We start from the raw sequence: 19,482 nt of genomic DNA, 5'->3' as shown, positions 1-19,482 counted from the left end.
TTGTGGCAAACAACTTGGAATTTATAGAAAGTTTAAAATGTAATTCACATTACAAAGACTGGAGATATCTTATAGATAGAACTTTTAAACATGGATATGACTGGCATTTATTTTTAGGCTTACTTCTATTAGAAATAGACTTGTTTCCTCTACAGGTGAAGCTTTGTCTATGCCATATACAGTAGAAAAATAAATTCTTTAGCAACCTAGAAATAGTTTATAAAACTCTTGAAGTTTCATTTTCTTCGCTAAACATGCCAAGAGTAGACTGAAAACTATACATAAAAGCTATACAGACAACAGGTAAAGTAGAACAAGTTAAGAATACTACAATTTACAGGACAGACTTTATTGTACTATTAATTCCTGTGTGCTTTGTAATAGGAATAGGGTTGACTTTTTTATGTTTTCTTAAAAAAGATAATTACTTGCAAGAATATAACACAATATCAAGATAATTTATAATATACATGTACTTCAAACAGCAGCCGGGTTTATGGTATCATAGTAATCTAGAACGATAATCAAAGTCATAATTAGAAGTACAATACCTAGGACATAAGTGGGAAAGGCAATTTTTATTTTTGGAAAATGGAGCAAATCAAACTCTTAAAAGCCTTAATTCTCAAAATCATCTATTTACTATAATACATACAAGAAGATCTTAAATCTTGTTATAAGTGAAGATTACAACAGTGACCATCATAAAGCTTTTTTTTCAAACGACACGAAACATTCTAGCAGCTGAATGAGCCACAACTTCCTTCTTTGCAGACCTAAAAAGGTACATTTTGAGCATGAAAGAAAAAAAGCTGCTATGAAAAGTCTCACAGGTAGTGTTTATCTATGGTCTCCCCTTTGCTACAATTTGTAACCTTCTAAATTTTTTATCACTATCAAAATATTTAACCAAAAGATTTTTTTAAATTAAGCAGCATTCTTTTACAGCAAAATTGGTACCAATATAAAAGTAAAATAAATGAAAAAAAAAGATAATTTAAAAATACAGAGAAAAAAAAATCAGTCATTTGAAATTTTAGTACAACATACAACAGGAAAAAAATATGAATACAAGTTTATGTGATCTTATATATATACACTCCAAAGAGGTTAATTGTCAGTACCCAAAGTATTTATTGCTATGTATTAGCAATGCATTTTTGTATATCTTTAGAGGGTCACATAAAAATAGATTTAAAGAATAGATTAATTGAAGTCCTAGATTAAAACATAGTTTGGTTTAGAGAATTTTACTACAACAAAAGTCATGTTTATGTATGAAAAGTTATATAACCTTATATGAAAATGTCATGAGCTATTTTCTAAACACTACATGTATTCCCAAGTGGGAAAAATTAAAATATCTAAAATATATTAGATTAAGTTTACAAGACCATCAATGATCTTTTAAACATGCAGCTGTTTACAGAATTAACAGTTTTACAAAATGTTTAGTTCAGTAATGGAACATAAAGAAATAAGAAGGCAACATCAAAATTTTTGTACAATATTTGAAACTCACTTTTACAACAAGCATGTCCTTGGTATTGTGCTGTAAGAAATAATAAGTAAGTTCACCCACCCTTAAAATGTCCACAGGTTTACTTATATGTAAAGATGGATGGCGAAGGATTGTAAAATTCTCAACAGTGCATTTCGCATTCTTCCATAAACCACCCTAAGCATACCATCACATAAGTAGCCAGGAGATTACAAAATAATCTATATCTGGGCTTTAGTTGTTTACACAGAATGCCTGAATGAGAAGAAAATTGCCAAAAATAGCATGTTAAATAACAAAAACCAGCCATAAGGCAGGCTGTAAGCATTGAATGTTTCATAAATGTAGGTTTTTTAAATCATTAAATTTCTATAGAAAAATTTTATTCACAATATCTTGTGACAAACCGTCACAGAAATGATATAGTGATTGCAATAAGGTATCATGCAGCAGCAGCTTTGTACTTTATAGCTATTTTTGCTTTTAAAAATTAAACCTCTCCAGTCATGCTTATCACATAGTTTTTATCTGCAGTGTGTACAAATGAGGAACACAGTACGGGATGTAACAAAAAGATGTCCAATCAGCTGGATGGGAATTATTTTCCATAAATATGAAGTACATTACTGTATCCTGAAACATGCATGTCTACAGCTTGTCCTTACTGTCCAGCGCCAGGCTGCCTGCAATCATCTTCTGTCTATATGATACCGAGAGGGTCTGCTGGTAACTGCGACTGTATCAGCTGAGGCTGCAGTGGTGGCGGTAGCTGAAGGGGCACCATGGGCTCCACCATCTGCACTGGGTTGGAAGGCGGTGGCTGACACGCCACTGGGTTTGGTGCTTCTACAATCTCCCCGTTGTAAAAGAAAAACTGACATTGTTGAATGAAGGTCTCTATAACTGATTGGTGGATTTTGGTGGTAGAAAGAAACTCTCTGTTTTCAAAATCAGGTCTCATCAAAGTAGGCCAGAAACAAATCGATAAGTTATCAGCAGTCATAAAGTTGGTCTTATATTGCTGACTAACCCTGAAATGAGAGCGACATGCACAGTGTAAATTAAAACCAGTATGCAATCAACTAGAAGTATTTTCATAGCTCTCTTAACTGTAGGCATTATTACCAAATCTCAAGAATTCTGTTGCTTTCCTCCAGCAATCCATTAAAACAATTGTCTTTGAATTTTTTAAGTGATTATGCAGAAAAAAATTTAGAAGCCATGACATTTCCAGATTTGTACAGTTAACTAATATAAATCTGATTAAGCTTTTAATAAAAAAAAAATTCAACATTCCACCACCATTTTGAAGGACAATAAGAAACAAACTGAAACACGTTCTTCACTTACGATCTAACTTCATTATTGCAATACTATTACAAAAAAAAAACCCCTCCAAAAACAAAACACCTCCAAAGAACAACAAACCATCCCGTTACCAAATTTATAATCTACAAGTAAATGCCTTCTCAGAAAAAACAAAATGCTTTTCACAGTAATAGGCTACAGAGATATTTTGTTTTTTAAAAAACACTCTTCATTCTAAAGTGACATCACAATTTTATCTAGAAGAAATTACTGAGAGATACATGATAAGGTCTTAATAGATCTGACAAACACCTAAGATATGCACTCAGCTGGGAACATGCAATTCATATTACAGTAGACATCACAAAGGTAACCAAACTACAGTTGTCCTGCAGAAATAGATGGAATATAAAACTTCAGAAATTTGTCAGTTACAATTTTGAGGATTAACAAGAGCAGCCCACGAGAATTTCTGACAGTTGGCTGTAGTCCATAGATTCAAAAGCTGTGAAAACCATAGTAAACAGTAGAATTAATGCCATAAGAAAATTTACATGCATTTACAATGCATGTATAATGGTAACCATAAAGGGTAGACTTCCATTTAGCGTGTGCATTACTTATTCCAAATAGTGTGAAGGTACACAAATACTGCCTCTCAATCTGTTTTGAGTAAGTTTGGTCCAAAGGATGTTTCTGAGTGACAGTAATATTCATAATCTCTTTCCTAAAAAAACCCCTATATTTTAACTTCATTTACAGATTAAAGAATAAATGTAAGCTTACATTTACAAAAACAGAAATACAAGCTTACATTTTGCTTAGTATTATTATTATTAACATGCTGTATCTACATAATCATTAGATCCAATAAATGAAGCAATGGGAACTTATGGTTAGAGAAGAGAAACAAAGAAGGGCATTGCACCTCTTCCCCAATAACAGATTAAACAAAAGAACAATCGACTGCATTCTCTCCTGTGCTTCATTTTACCCTTGTACTTTCTAAGAGTAAACAAAAACCTACCAATCTGTATGCTGTCTCCTATGAAACTTTCTCAAACTACTTTAGAATCTTAGTGCTTAGCAAATGCCCATTTACCTTCTTCTATGTTTACTCAAAATGAAAATGAAGAGTCTCCTGCCCACTTCCTCCACTGCAAAGTCTCAGGAGCTTCACACTGTAAACCTGCTCTATGATCCGACTTCAAAAGCTGCACACCTATGTTTTTCCTGGCTTCAGAGACGTATTATGCCACATTAGCCCTTATGTATAAAGGGACTCATTATCAAAGAATAATATAAAACACAACCAATATCAAAAAAGGCAGTGTCAATCCAACACTATCCTGTTTCAACTCCAGTCTTAAAAGCTCAGTTCTGCTTAGTCAGTTAATCAATCGCAATTGGAGAGCTGGAATGCTCTGAAAGGTATCTATAACACTAATGAAAAATTCATCTCACTGTTGCCATTTATTAAATTCTCATGGTTATTGGTCTCATATTTATATGTTGTGAATAATACTTGTATTTTTTTTTCAATAACCAGGTTCTATGCTTGTGGATACACCAAAATATCAATCACCAACCACTATTAACCATACAACAGTAGCACATTTTTACTCTAATGACATAGGATGTAAAAACAAAACATCTAAAACATTAGCTTGTGATGAGAACTCTTCCATCATGCAGAAGACTGCTTTATCTCATTTAATGAACATTCATTTGACAAACACTTCCCTTTTAATTATACACCAGCAGTAATTTACCACAAATTAATTTCCTGAAAATAAATATTGACTGTCAAGAATTTAGCTACAAGTTCCCTTTAAGATTCAGCTGTATCTACCTCTTTCTATATATGCAATTGCTTACGCTCAAGCAGTTTTCTTGTCGAATTGAATGCAACTACCTGATAATGCAAATGAGATAAGACAAATAAGAAAAGATTATTTTGTCACTAGCAACCTGCTAAGTAAGTCAGTCATCATTAACAGAGAGAGGACCAGACTTGAAAGCCAAGGCCAGTGTGCATCACTTATGTTCTCCAGTAAGTTCCATGATGAATTGCTTCATTTGTTTGTAGATATGCATGTATTAGAACCTACTGAGGAATTTTAAAAATTATGTTTAGATCTTTTACTTGCAGCAATCCAGGTGCTTGACACTGTACATTTAGCTATGCTAGGCAAATAGGTGATCAGATGAAGACTTTGACAATTCAGAGACTGCCATTCTTCCACAAAAATTTCTAGAAGGTCAATTAAGAATTAACAAAACATTTCTAATAACTGTGTCAAGTTTGAGATGTTTAGTTTTACTTCAGATACATGCAAGCGCATCTTACAATTCTGTAATAAGGATATTTGTTCAATGATATGGTTTTATCTATTTTAGGGCTTGATTTGTATTTGACAAGACTGCAATGGAAAAATTGATCCATTTCCCTGTAAAGGAAAATGGACAACCTTTATTAAGCAAGTCGTATACGTGACAGAAAGAAGTGTAAAAGTAGGTACCTAAATTCTAAAATCTCTTATACATTCAGTGAAAAGGGAAGACTCCTGAATTGCAACAGAGATTACCTACACTCTCCCTGTTGACTAAACAGGGAAATTAAAAGCTCTTATTTCTGCCCCCACATTACATGCTCACTTGGATCATTACAGATACCTGCAAAGACACAAACACGAGGACAGTACTCCAGAACAATTAAATGTCATGAATATACATATACATATACATATATATATACACACACATACACACAGAAAGTTGCCTGGCTGAAAAGTACCACTGCAGAGAAGTATCAGAAATTCCTACTGGACCAGTTGAGCATGAGTCAGCAAGGTGACTCTGTACCAAAGGAGGCCAACAGCATCCTAGGCTGCAGTAGGAGTGCTGCCAGCAGGTCTAGGGAGGTGATCTTTCCCCTCTACTCAGCACTGCAAAGGCCACATCTGGGATTCAGCTCTGGGCTCTCCACCACAACAGACGTATGGACACACTGGAGCAAGCCCAATGAAGGGACACAAGAATCATTAAGAGAGCAAGGATCTCTCAAACGAGGAAAAGCTGAGAATGTTAAGATTTCTTAGCCTCGAAAAGCTCAGTGGAAATCTTATCATTGGTTTTAAACATTCGACAGGAAGATGTAAAGAAGATGGATTGAGACTCTTCTAAATGGTGTCCAGTGACAGAACAAAAGGCAACAGGCACAAATACACACAGGAAATTCTCTCTGAGCAAAAAAACCCCACATCTTTACTGTGAGGGTGACTGAGCATGGGCACAGTCCAAAGAGATTGTGGAGTCTCACTCCTTGAAGACACAAAACCTAAGTGGACACCATTCTGGACAACCTGTTCTAGTTGACTCTGTCAAAGCAATGGGGTGGAACTAATCAATCTTCAAAGATCCCTTATAACCTCAACAACTGGGAGTCTGTTTAAAAATGCAGAAAAAAATATCACAAGCTAATCTTTAAGTGACAGATTAGTGGATAATGAAGTTTTATGTTAAAAAAAGTAACTTCAACTTTTGCTTTTTTCTTTTAATAATATAGCTAACAATCTCATTCAGTGGATTTCAGAGAATAATTCCATTTTAGCTGATAAAGAAGCACGAGAAAGCTGGTGTTTTTCTTTTTTATAACTGAATATTGTACACTTAAAGGTCAGACTATGAGGCAACAGACATCTACTATTTTAGTAAATATGCAAATAATTTTTAAAGATAAAAACATTAAATTTCTATGCAAGAGGCAAAATTTAAGAAGCAAGTATAACCAATTTACTGTTACTTATATCTTTATTCTACATTTTACTTATTCAGCACGTTTTGGGTGCTACATTTTAGATTTTGATTGAAGTTAGCCCTATTTTGGGGGCAGGGGGAAGCGTGTCTAGGCCAGATGACTCAAATCCCTTAAAACCTAGATTAGTCTATAATTTTAATAGCTATTACTTCCTGGAGGGGAGGATCTATAATAGTTATAATTAGGTGCATAGTTAATTTTAGGTGCAATTATTCTTTCAAGATTTTTTTATGTTATGTACACTGATCATTCTTATAATTTTACAGTAGCAATGATGCCAGATGTACATATATATATACACACATCAATAAAATGTGAAAAACAAATACACAAGGCTCTACTAATCAACCTCTAATTCCTAGCTTCTTTTTCCACATTTATACTAACCAATGAGCAATGCAGTATGAAATTTTCAATTCTAGTAGTCAATTCACTGTTACAAACACAATTTTCTTTTGCAATTGATACAACTTAAAACAAAATAGAAAAATACTAAACCTGTTCAGATGTGTTATTATGTATTTGAAGACATCATAGTTCACTGGGTGGAATTTCTTCACAATTTCTTTTAACTCGTGTAGCCGTTCTGTCTTATCCATGATTTCTATAGAAATAAGTGACATTTTCTGACATATCTAGAAAGACATACTGAATAAAATGTTGCTAAGTTTTTTTTGTAGTATAATAGTATAGATAAGACATCCACAGAGAAATATCAAGTAAGAAAATATTTTATAAAATTCCTATTTGCACAGAGTAACTTTTCCATTAGAGATGTTAACTACCTAAGTACAAAAATATTTTTCTGAATTTAAGCAGAATTATTTATCTGGGTTCAACAGCAAGGAATCACTTGGTTAGCTTACTGTTTACTTGTGGAATAACAATGTGACAGGGTCATTTCTTGTTAAGAGTTTCCTCTTAAGCAGAAAGACCTTCACATGAACTTAGAATATCTTAAGCTTCTCAGTTATTCAAATAATAAAAAAATTGCACATAGGGCTGGTGCAGCTATTTTAAATATACTGTTTAAAGAAGAATAGGGATTTTTCACAGGCCTAAGGGATATAATCCACACTTCAAAGAGGAAATAAGCAATATGTAAGAAAGGAATACCGAATAAAATAACAATTTTATTTAAAAAAAATCCCCAAACTAATGCTGCCGATAAAATGCCTGTGAAAAGTACCCTAAAGGATTGTGGAACCAAGCATTCTGCAGAATGTACTTCTAATCCATGATGATTCATGCAATAAAAAGGAATACAAGTTTACCTCTATTACTTGACTGCATTGCTAAAAAGAACCTCCATCTACCCTACTTCCATAGGAAAAAATGCTAAATATAGTCCAGTATATCCCAAATATAAATTTTAAGTGGTATTAATGGCATTTTAAAACAGTAAGTCCACTTCAATTCTAAGCTATTTAATGTTTCGACTGGAATTTAGCTTTTATACTTTTAAGAAAAAATAAAACCAAACTGATTACATTCCACAAGCAATATGCCTGAAAAGTAGAGCAGAAATACCACAAATAGCTACCTACAGATATTGTCAGAAAACACAGTTTCTAATGGCCTATATATTAATCAGGTCCAGGCCCAAGCCTTAGGCTTACACTAGTGTTTTCATGTTTTGAACAAAAAATACTTAGGAATAATGTACATCACAGTTGTACCCTGCAAAAAAGTGTAGTGGTCTTTTTCTGCAACAGCTTGCTGCCAAAACAAGAGAGACACTCAATTTAAAAGTAGGGAATGATTTAGTCATTTACTACGAAGTGTCTGAAAAATGTTTGTAAGGCAAACAAAACTAAATATCTTATAAGAGTTCAAAAAGAATATCAAAAAAATCTAAGAGAATTGAGAATTACCATAATATCCCATAGATGTGTCTGATTTCTAAAGCCTACTCTGAATGCAAGACTTTATGGATTCAAGGTTTTTTTTCCCATTAACAATGCAAATCCACTCCAAGAGATTTCATCCTTTTCACCACTAACAAAATTTGAAAAAAGTAGATTTCTACCAATTAAATTTTCTAGGAAAAGGAGAAATATTACGCCATAACTTATTTCAAAAAAATAATGTATTACATTTATTTCATCATATAGTTATTACTTTTAAAGAATATTTAAAAGTGTACATGTCTAAGTCATTTTAAAAATATTCAGTGCAGATAGTACTTTCAACTTATAATGAAGTAAAAATAGCAATAAGGGCAATGAAAATAACACTATTAAATCAAGAAAAGATTGTTTATTACTTACTTGATGTTTCTAACAACTCTTGATGCAAAGAGTAAGGAACTAATGGATCTGGTAGATCTGCAAAAAAAGCTTTAAGAGCCCCAGCCACTGCATTCACTGTTACTCCCATTGACTCTAGACTGATATTATGATCTGCAAAAAAAAAAAAATTAAACAGCAGTGTAAGTAAAACCTACCACTATCATTCCTTATAGTATTTTATAAAAACAAGAATTTATTCAAAACACTGAAAACTAACATTTTGTCAAATGGTTGTTAAAAAATGCACAAAGATGAACCTATTGATAAGCTGCTATCACAGACCCACATAAAATCAAATATAAGAAAATCTGACAGTATAACAGAACAGCAGAAGATCAGAAAAATGAAGTCATCTGTTTCTCCATGAAGACTTCAATGTTTTTGTCTTTGTCATTGAGTGGTTTCTGATTAATCAAGTTTGCCCAATAATGGGTTTTAAATTCTATTTCCCAAAATGTCATAAAACAGCAAAGTAAGGCATAGAAAATAGGATTTTTATTTTCCTTAATATCTACAAGGAATTTTACTATTTTTCATAGTCTCAACTTCATGATTAATATTCAAGAACTCTTAAGAAGTGTTTTCATTTTGAAATATAAACACATCAAACTGAATAGCCTAACCTATCAATCACATTTCATCATATTCTATAATGACAAAGGCTGTGTTAGAAATTATCAAAACTTAATTGTTAATCCATATTATTCAAGAAATCTTTCAATAAAATAAGTATCAAGAATTACTATTTGTGGGGGATAAGAAAGATAAGCGAACGTGAATGCCCTAATGCCCAGGACTGATGAACTGTTAACACAAGGAACAGCTATCACCGCATTTAAACTCTTTTAAACACTAAAATACCACCTAGAAAATACTTTAGCAGTATTTAATCCAGCCGCAACAAGATTCCATCCCCATCTAGTGTTTACACAGAGCTTCACTGGTAATAACCTGGAGTATACCAGTACAACCTACCAGAGCATTAAGTACTCAGTGGTATGAAAGTTGCTTTTAAACTGTAATCTTTTTATACTGCATTGTGATAACTCCATGGAGAATTCAAGTTCTGTTTTGGCTTTAAATAATAAAATCTGTGATTACCTTGATCAAACTGTTTTTGAATGTTGTCTTGATCTGTTTTATTCCCACTAACACGGTACAGGCCTTCAGTACATAATCCTTAAAAGAGGAGGAAAAATAAATATTAAAAACAAGTTTATATACTATAGAGCAAAACAGAATCAGTTATAACCACTAACTCAGAAACCAAAAGTAGGAATACAAATCTTAAGTGCCTAAAAAGTAAACACATTCACGGTTATAGCGATATAGAACTACCAAAATACCAGTTCTCTATTGAGTCCACTATCCCACTTAATAAGAGTCGGAGGAAATGACATTGTAGGATAACAAGAACTTGACTGCAGACATTTGTGGAATAATTTACCCCAAATTATTCTCTTACTGATCTCTATTAGACTGTTTTTATTTTCACTTTTTTTTTTTTTATTAATCAAAACCCTTAATTCTGTGGTACCCACAACATTTATGTTTCTAAAAACTGTCTTAACATTTTGGGCTTAACAATTTACTATGGTGAGCAATAACACACTAAAAATACTCTGCAGAAAATGTATCAAGTATTTGTAACTCATTCTGATCTTTTAATTTCACGCTGTAACACACTCCTGTATAGGACAAGAACTTAAACTTCCAACATGCCTTCCCTTTTACCATTTATATTTTATAAAATTTGAATCCATTTTTCTTCACTTCTTATCTAAGGTAAATTATCTCATCATTTACAAGTCTTTCTTTATGGGGTGGGGAAAGAGGGGAAGGGAGAAGAGTGCTAGGAAGCAGAGGTTCTCCACGCTTCTCATTACTACTTTGTTTGACTATGCGTTACAGTCGTCACAGTTCCAGCAGCCATTCCAGGTAAACATCCAACAGTATACCTTTATTAGGCACATGCACACATGCACAAACTTGCTCACTCCGCTCCAGTGATTATGTTTCCTATCACATTGCTACCTTTTTTGCCCACAGCTACTCACTGAATGAAAGTGTCCACCCTGATAATCACACCATTACTCAAGATCTTTTTCTTTGTTAATTTAGAACCCATTAAGGAATATAAGCAGTTTACAGTTCCATAATTCTCGAAGTTACCTTCATGGGTGCAAAATTATCTATACGCTAGATCTTCACAACAGTATATGGTTTTATCAAAAAAATTTACAGGTTTCAGAGCTTTATGAAATCTCTTGGGTTTTTACCATCACAGGCCAATAACTGAACGTGTTTTAGATTATCAGATCAATACATAACTACTCTGTCACACCACAGTCCAAGTGTGCCTTTTAAGTTACCAAGAAACATTAAGAATCTTGTTACAATGTCCAAAGCACAGAAAGCACTTGACTGCTTCATACAGCTGGGAAATTTATAACAATTTCATACAAACTCTTCTAACTCATTTTATCCTTCTTAATGACTTTACAATTCACATGTCTCTTTACCAACTGCATCAAGGCTATTTTAGTAAGCGTTTCTTCAATAAACTTTTATATCTATCATTTAGCTTTCCAAATCCATAGCCAAGAGTCTTCCTCTTGTAAATATACACCTAAACAGTCCTTTCAAAAAACCTGAGCCTTGTTCCCTGATATCCTCAAAAAGCACCAGAAGATATAATGTGGTGGCACAGGGCAAAAAGTCATTTCAATGATTAATAATTTCCACACGTGAAAGGGGTTTCAAACCCATTTTTAAAAAAATGCCCCCAATGTGCTAGTGTGATCACAGGCAGACATATTTGCACTCCTTTTCCAGAAGCTGTAAATAAATACAAAAATCACTGGCAGATAAGAACAATCTAGGATCAAGATTCTCTTTGTTAAGTATGGGAGAATTCTCAGTTGGAGACCCTAGAGCTCCAGGGTATTCTGTGTTTTATCCAACTACTTTTCAGTTTCTTTCTGCACAAAAGGAACTGAATGTGCTGCATTAGCAGTTTGTGAGATGTCTGACACAGTCACTGTTTAGTCAGAGTGTATAAACCTTGAATACTTGAATTGGGCTGCTCTGGAGACATATGCACTAGTGTAGTATCTGAGAAACACAGAAAGACAACTTACAGTACTTCAGAAAATTTTCCGGTTAAACAAGAAGATGAATTTAGGCAAGTTCCAAAAATAGCAACATCCTGCAATTCTGGACTCAGCTAATTAAATTTGTCCTTTGAATTTCTCAAGCAAAAATTTTTCTTGCTTGTGTATATTCTAGAAAGTAATGCTTCATGAAACAGTTGGTCAACTGTCACTACATTCTTTCCCTAGGGCACAAAAGGAGACAAGTGTAATCTGTTTGTGTGCATAAACACAGCTAAAAATCTTAAAGTATTATTTTTTAAGTAATGCTTCAATTCTCTGTTGCTTTCTATTATCCAACCAGGTCTCTCCAATGCTTGTTACATCAAGATCTTCATCACTTATCAGACATTTCAGTTCACTAGTTTTAGCTTTTAAACTCTTGCATATCTATACTATATATCTATACTGAAAAAGAGCACACTTTTTTTTTTCTGACAGTTTTTAAAAAATTTTGTTCCTTCATCTGCAAGCAGGTTGATTTTTCAGAATTCTTATCTACGTTCTTATCCTGCTTCCATTCTGGTCCAGCTGTAATTTTCAACATTACCGAACACAATGGCTGCTGTAATATTATATATCAGAATCATCTGATTTATTGGCTTCTCTGTCCTGTTAGCTTTACAACACCTCTAGGTTTAAATAATTAGCTCTTCCTTACTTCACGTCACAATAGCCTATATTTACTTCAAGACAGAGCACATCTCCTTTGCCTAGACTATTCTTTTCCTAAAGTACCTGCTAGTGCCTAATAAATTCTCTTCTTGCACCTCCTTTTTTGCTGCCAGTTGTGATCAGGCTTCCAGCCTATCTAACAAACTTCACCACACAGGGTTCAAGGCATTTCAAAGAAAATGAGCAAGATGGATCTGCACCTATATGCATAATTAGTTTGTAGGACACTTCCGTTCTTAGGCACCAACATATTTTCACAACTCTTTGTTCCTTCATAGAACATACTAACTTCAGCACAAGGCCAGACCAAAGTCTACCTGGTACAATATCCACTTCCTATACCATATACTACACTGAGTAATATATGCCTGAGGACAGACATGGGGAGGGCAGGAGAGAAAAAACAACAAAACCCAACAGCAATCTTTTGTGATATATACTCCCAGCTTCCTGGAGATGGTGGTTTACATAAGCTTTTGCATAAGGTGTTGTAATAGCCACTTGGGGATTTATCCTTCACTAATTCATCCAAATCCCTTTAAGTCACCTACTTGTGGTCTTTACATCGTGGTAAATGCAGCTTTGTTAGTCAGGAAGGTACATCATGAAAGCACACCGACTTCATGCTCACTATCTGAAGTTTTCATAAACATTCTTTTTCTTAAAAAGAAATAGTAACTTCTCTACACTTTCTCCGCACTCATTTTATAAATTTATGTAATTTCTCTTCCTCAGGAATGTTCTAACCTAATCAGTTCAGTCCCTCTTTATCCAATATTTACCATTATTGCCATATGCAGTAACCTTTCCAATTCTTTTCTATTCTGAGAAAGATTGAACCAAATTGCAACTAGTATTCAAACTGTGTGTACAGAATGGAATTATGTAATAGCATGATTTTTTTCCCCCATAACACTCACTCTCAGCTTTTTTCTTTTTTGCTTGCTTGATAGCAAGTACAGAGAGGTTAAGTTTTCAGAGAGCTGTCTATGATGATCTCAAAGCCTTTTCCCAAGTGACAACAGGTATATTAACATTTAGACTGCTAAAAAATCATACAGTGTCTGCTAACAATATCCACAGCCAGGTTCTTGTATCATGTTTTGTCTGTTTCTGAATACATGCCACCGAATCACAGCAAGTCTCTCTCCCCAGTTTAATTCCTTCCCCTGAAGTAGCCAATGGAATGTTTCAGAGCTCATTCCCCACTACAATAGCTGAGACCATTATTCCCACGCTTATCTTTGTAAATTCTGCAATCTATATAATTCTCCAATTTTATTCCACAGATTGACCTTTGCAAACTCTATGCTACAACACAAGACTAAAGGAACTGCCACCTTACTAATCCAAAACAGTATGTATATCTAGAATGTAGAGCAAAGAATTCAAATTCTTTATGTAAGAATCTAGCACTAACTTTACTTACATAAAACACATTCAAAATTCTACATATGTTCTTATCTACACATATCAACACTGACATTTAAAGACCCATGACATTCAATTCACACAGTGAAAATCAGAACCAAAAATAAGTGCCTTATTGCTTCTTGTAATAAGATAATTTATAGCATATTGAAATGTTCAATAAACAGTAAGTAGTGTAAAAAATAAGCAGTCCTTTTAGAAAGACTCATACAATGGGAAGCTCTCCAAAGCTGAATTAACATTTCTATAATTTACTCTAACCAATTATTAAACAAGGTATCAATCACTTTATGCAGTGTCACTCAACCACTTATTTCATGGCCTGTTTGTTTCAAAAGAAGAATACAAGACTTCAATTAATATGACATTACAAACACATCTACGAAAAGGTACGTGCATTCTTTGCTTCATTAAAAATGATGACATCTGAAGATACTGTAATTTTCCATACATATATCTCTTTGGTCACTTTGGGCCTGGAGAAAGCTAGGGGAATAAGTGGAGCAGATAAATACTGTACACACTGTACACAATATCTGCAAAAGATATTGACATCTTGGTCCTACCTGAATGGTTTAGGAATTCTTTATATAATTCCTATGATGTTTCCTTTGAAGAGATACCTTAATTAGCAATACAGCTCAAGCGCACAACATGTGTTTATGAGTATTTCAAAACATATTTGTTTACAGTTTTCAGTGATTCTCTCACACTACTAAATTAATCCATGTGCTCCTCCTCCATCCGTCTGGTAGTCAAGTCTTCTGTTAGGAGAAACAACTAATGCCTGTTTTACCCTCCTCTCGAGTTTGTACAGGGTTTCCTCTCTATTGACCAATTCCAAAGTTGCCAACACAAACTGGTGTAGTCTTCTAACTACTGAAACCTATTTTATGCCAATTTTGAAGTGATCACAGAAGGGATTTGCAGAAGGTTATCTAGTGCAACCTCCTCCTGCTCAAACAAGGGTCAACACTGAATTCAGATTCGGTTGTTAATCTAAACTTACCTTGAATATCTCCAAGATTTCTAACAATCTCTCTGGGTAACCTGAACCAGTGCTTAAATAACCTTCCAAGCAAAAGTCTTTCCTTTCTTTCTAATCAGAACCTTGTGTTTTAATGACACTGTACTTCGGTTCTTTAGCCTGGGTGCACCTCCTCACAGGTATGGGAAGCTACTTTGGGGCACCTCTTCAGTCTTTCTCTCTTTAAGTTGAACAAACCCACAGATTACGAACTCCAGCCCCTGACCCTCTTCTGCTAGACTCAGGTTTGTCAACACTTTTCTTGTAGTATTTCAGACAAGGCCTAACAGGTGCATAGCAAAAAGGAATAACCACTTCTGCAGCTGCAGTGCCTCCCTTTCTATTGGGACAGTCTAATACCGAAGGCATGCTTAGCCTATCCTCCACCACAACTGCAAGATCCCTTTCATTAGCACTGACACCCAGCCACTCAAGTCCTCAGCGTGTACCACTGCAGGGTCCTTGTAATTCTAGTTGCATGACTTGGCACTTGACCTCACTGAATTCTATCAGGTTCCCATTGTCCCATTCCTCCAGCTTGTCAACCTGCCCCTGAGTAGAAGCCCTGGCCTCAAACACACTAACCACACCACCCACTCTAGAATCACTCACCAACACGATGAGGGTACAAAATGCATTGTAGAGCTATTGAAATCTATTGTTTCTGTACCTATCCAGAATCAAGAGTAACAGTCATGGTCCATGCCAGTTTTTTTGCTAAACATACAGCTTCACAGTAGTTGAGTCAACTGATCATTGTGACTGAAAAAGATGGTCTAACTCCCTGCCTCAACAATTACTGTTTCTGTCCCTCCCTTGTTCCTACTTCCTGCTTCGTGCTTGTTTGGGCACATATTTGACCCTTAACTTACCAGTCGCAATACTACACAGCAGGACCTTGACCATTTTTGCTGATACAGATTTCCAAGACAGGGAACTCCACTGATTCAGAGATATCTGATAAGTGCCCAAAACAAGAAAGTGGCAGAAGCATAGAGCAAAAGAGAATATTCCTGGCTATTACACCATTTCTTATGAAACTACCCTCAGAATGCCAGCTCTCATACATGAGGCTGAGGGGGGTGGAAACTCCTGTCCTTTTCTGTTCTCTGTCCAACAGAACAGGCTCCTAAAAGCTTCTAGCTCTCCCAAGACCCTTAAATAAAAGGAGAGATAATCAATCTTGAATTTTTGGATTTTCCAGCCACTGGGAATATACTTCCATGATTTAGCAGCCTTTTTACCTCAACAGGCGCTGCTGACTCATTTTCATTGCCTAATTCTACCCAATTCTCTGGAGATTACATTGAAAGTATAGATAAGACAAAGGTTAAAATCTGACCTCACAGCAGATTCAGCATAAAAGACCTGGGTATGTGAATTTCCCTGTGAGGGAAATTCAAAGAAGGCAATATTCTATTACTTGAATTACCTCCAAAATTCCAGATTTAGCAGGATTACAAAAAGGTATAAATATCAAAAGCAGTAATTATTGTAGATATACCGAGTATGCAATTTTTAATTTCACCTATAGCTCTCCATAGGGACTATGTGAAATATTAAATGAGATATGATTGTGGTTCTGTCGAATTCATTCTTCCTTCTTTACTCTGCTCCTTGTCTCACAAAAATTAACTAAATTATTAAAATACAAATTATTCTAATAAACTTCTCTTCCCTCAATTGTTTCATGTACAATTAACACTGTATTAATGCTATCAGTTTTCTATGACGTACAGAATCTAAAATTTATAATCTGGTCAATGAAGTACATGGATATCAATATCCTATTAAAAAAATTTAAAAAACATTTGAAAACTCGAGAAAAAAACCCTTAAAATATTGCTGCTATTATTAAAATTTGAATATCATCAGGGGCTAAATTTACAAAATGGCAAAACTGCGCTTGTGTTCATAATATTAATTTGATGTCTTCTTCCTTGGTAAACAGAACGAAATGTAATCTATACCAAACTTTTCACCAACGAATAACAATGAATACAAAAAGTAAATCCAAAACACAAAAAATATTGAAATATTAAAAAACCCCTCACATGCCAATAGTATTAGCACTAGTCATGTTGCCTGAATTATTGTAAGTTTGGGTAAGTTAAAAATAATCAACAACAGTAGGTGTTGAATAGTACACAAAACAGTACATGAAATTTTTTACCACCAAAGTGGTGGTGTAAAACAGCATAAAAATGTTACTAACAAAACACTCAAGCTACAAACTTGCCATAAACATGTACGCTCTTTACACTTAAAATTAGACATTCGATATTTTTACATACATTGCAATTCAAAATTCAAACCATATTAACATTTTATTGAAGTTAGACATCAAATTAGCCTTCAGAAATCTGTGTTCCTCCCTCTCAAACAAAATTACCAGAGTATCAGAATATTCCTCTTATACTCCATTTGGTAATTCCTAGAGAAACAGAATTCATGCAATTAATACAGTTTAACAGTTTAGCTTCAAAATTATCTCAATTCTGCTGCCTAAATTTAGAAAATATGAGTTGTACTAAAAAGGGTAAGGGTCTACACTGGATAGTATTTTTTTTTTAAATAATAGGTTTTCTTTTTCTAGCATGTCTTAGCTGAGCACAATTACTTCTGCACAAAAACAGTCACTACCATTTTCTTAAAAATCAAATCTCTAGTTTTCCCTGCTAAATGCATTTCCATAAGCCTGGTTTACAGAAAGCACTTTATAGTTCATTTCAAGTGATGAAACAAAATGAAGTTCTCTTCAGTCCATCAGGAGAAAGCAACAAAACACACCAGAACAATTGCATCATCAAAATTTTCTTTTGGAAGCCTGTAACTGAAAATAGCTACCAATGTCAAAAAGTCAATCTACATAGCTGCCCTCATGAGCCAGTTACAAACTGATTTGCAAAGAATGTGATAGAGGCAAAAGCACATATGGAGTTATACATGTTAACATCATGGAGTTATACATGTTATACGTCATGTGTGTCACTAGAGAAAGTATTCATATAGCCTGTAAAAGATTACAATTAGATCATAGTATCTTTACCATAAGTTTTCCTGAAAACTTTATACATTTATATGAAGATATTTAGTGGAAAACTTGATAATTCACCATTATCAAGTTACTTACCTGAAAAAAAATATTCTTTTGATCATCTTGTTCAATGAACCAACAAGAAAGAGGTCTAACAACCAACCAAAAGATTACTCATTCTATTATAATTACAATGAGTTCAAAAATTATAGTAATGGACAATGTGGAAACACAGAAGTGAAGTTTGTTTACAGTATTTAGCAAAGCTTTCCTTATTTCTTATCCAGAAGTAACAATTTTACAAAATTTAAGATAATCTTACAAGGTACTGTGCTTTTCTTTTTAATCAGTAGGTTCCAACGAGCCCAAGTATTACGTGCTATTGCTGCTTCATACTATTGGTATCAGTGACAGGACACACTGCTGTAAAATGCAGGTTCTGACACAGTTAGAGCTTATTAGGTTTAGATCTACTCAGGTATTAACCACTTCGCTCCTCAGTTTCTACTTTCAACACGATCAGAAAGATTACAAAGGGATTCAAAACCTATATCACATTTCAAAAGTAAATTGGTTGACTCTACAAAGCTAAATCAATTCACAATAATGCCTCCTTTTGGAAAATACCAAAGTAAACAGAACACTACACCTGCAGGCCCTGACTTAGGATCCCTTATTTACCAGATCTCCCTTTACCTTGACAGGATTCATATGGCTTCTTCAAAAGAAAAATCTGTTGATTTATAAAAGGCTAGAACTTTTCAGCTCCTGGATGTACTTTAATTTTTCCAAATTATCCCTCTTCTACTGATACACACTTTTTTTTTTTAGTGAGGATATTCCAGAATTATGGAAAACATCTGAAACAGAGAAAACTGTTTTTCACACTGCATACTTTCTAGCCTTGGTCACAGTTTAGATGAGTGGTTAGAAAGCACCATCTTGTATAATTGCACGAGGCAGAAATTGAGAACATTAAAAATTAAGATTAGCCCTTCAAATTGAGATTAATCACATCTTCAAAAATTCAGCAACAATCCAAATTACATATTATAATACCAAGGGAAGGAGATGAACTCTGTGAAAGTACCTTAAAAGGAAAAGCTAAACAATTATGTCCTCTGTAGGAGAAATACACAGATTAGCCAAGTTGGAACAGACTGCACTCCTTGATTAAAAAGACAATGATAATAAACATGGGTATTCAGTGCAGTTAGTACTGACAGTAGGCTGATTTGGT

General features: G+C 34.2%; 1 protein-coding gene across 3 annotated transcripts in view; it reads right to left on the bottom strand.

Annotated features, from left to right (window-relative positions):
• Positions 1-318: 318 nt before the first annotated feature.
• The window catches only part of ARHGAP5 (Rho GTPase activating protein 5), a 46,469-nt gene continuing 27,305 nt past the window's right edge, over positions 319-19,482 (bottom strand). For 2 of the 3 annotated variants that reach the window (XM_027670306.1, XM_027670314.1), the window contains 4 exons: positions 10,022-10,099; positions 8,900-9,031; positions 7,128-7,233; positions 319-2,532 (listed from right to left, as the gene is read on the bottom strand). In XM_027670306.1, coding sequence (XP_027526107.1) covers positions 2,202-2,532; positions 7,128-7,233; positions 8,900-9,031; positions 10,022-10,099 — 647 coding nt within the window. In that variant the 3' untranslated portion in view covers positions 319-2,201. Of the gene's footprint in view, positions 2,533-7,127; positions 7,234-8,899; positions 9,032-10,021; positions 10,100-19,482 lie in introns of those variants that run through there. The other variant, XM_027670322.1, reaches the window with a different exon arrangement.

The sequence above is a fragment of the Neopelma chrysocephalum genome, unplaced genomic scaffold (assembly GCF_003984885.1).
Source record: "Neopelma chrysocephalum unplaced genomic scaffold, ASM398488v2 Primary Assembly neopelma1_24, whole genome shotgun sequence".
NCBI classification, from domain to species: domain Eukaryota; kingdom Metazoa; phylum Chordata; class Aves; order Passeriformes; family Pipridae; genus Neopelma; species Neopelma chrysocephalum.
Note: the sequence above shows the minus strand (reverse complement) of the source record. Positions and strands in the feature narration are given on the sequence as shown.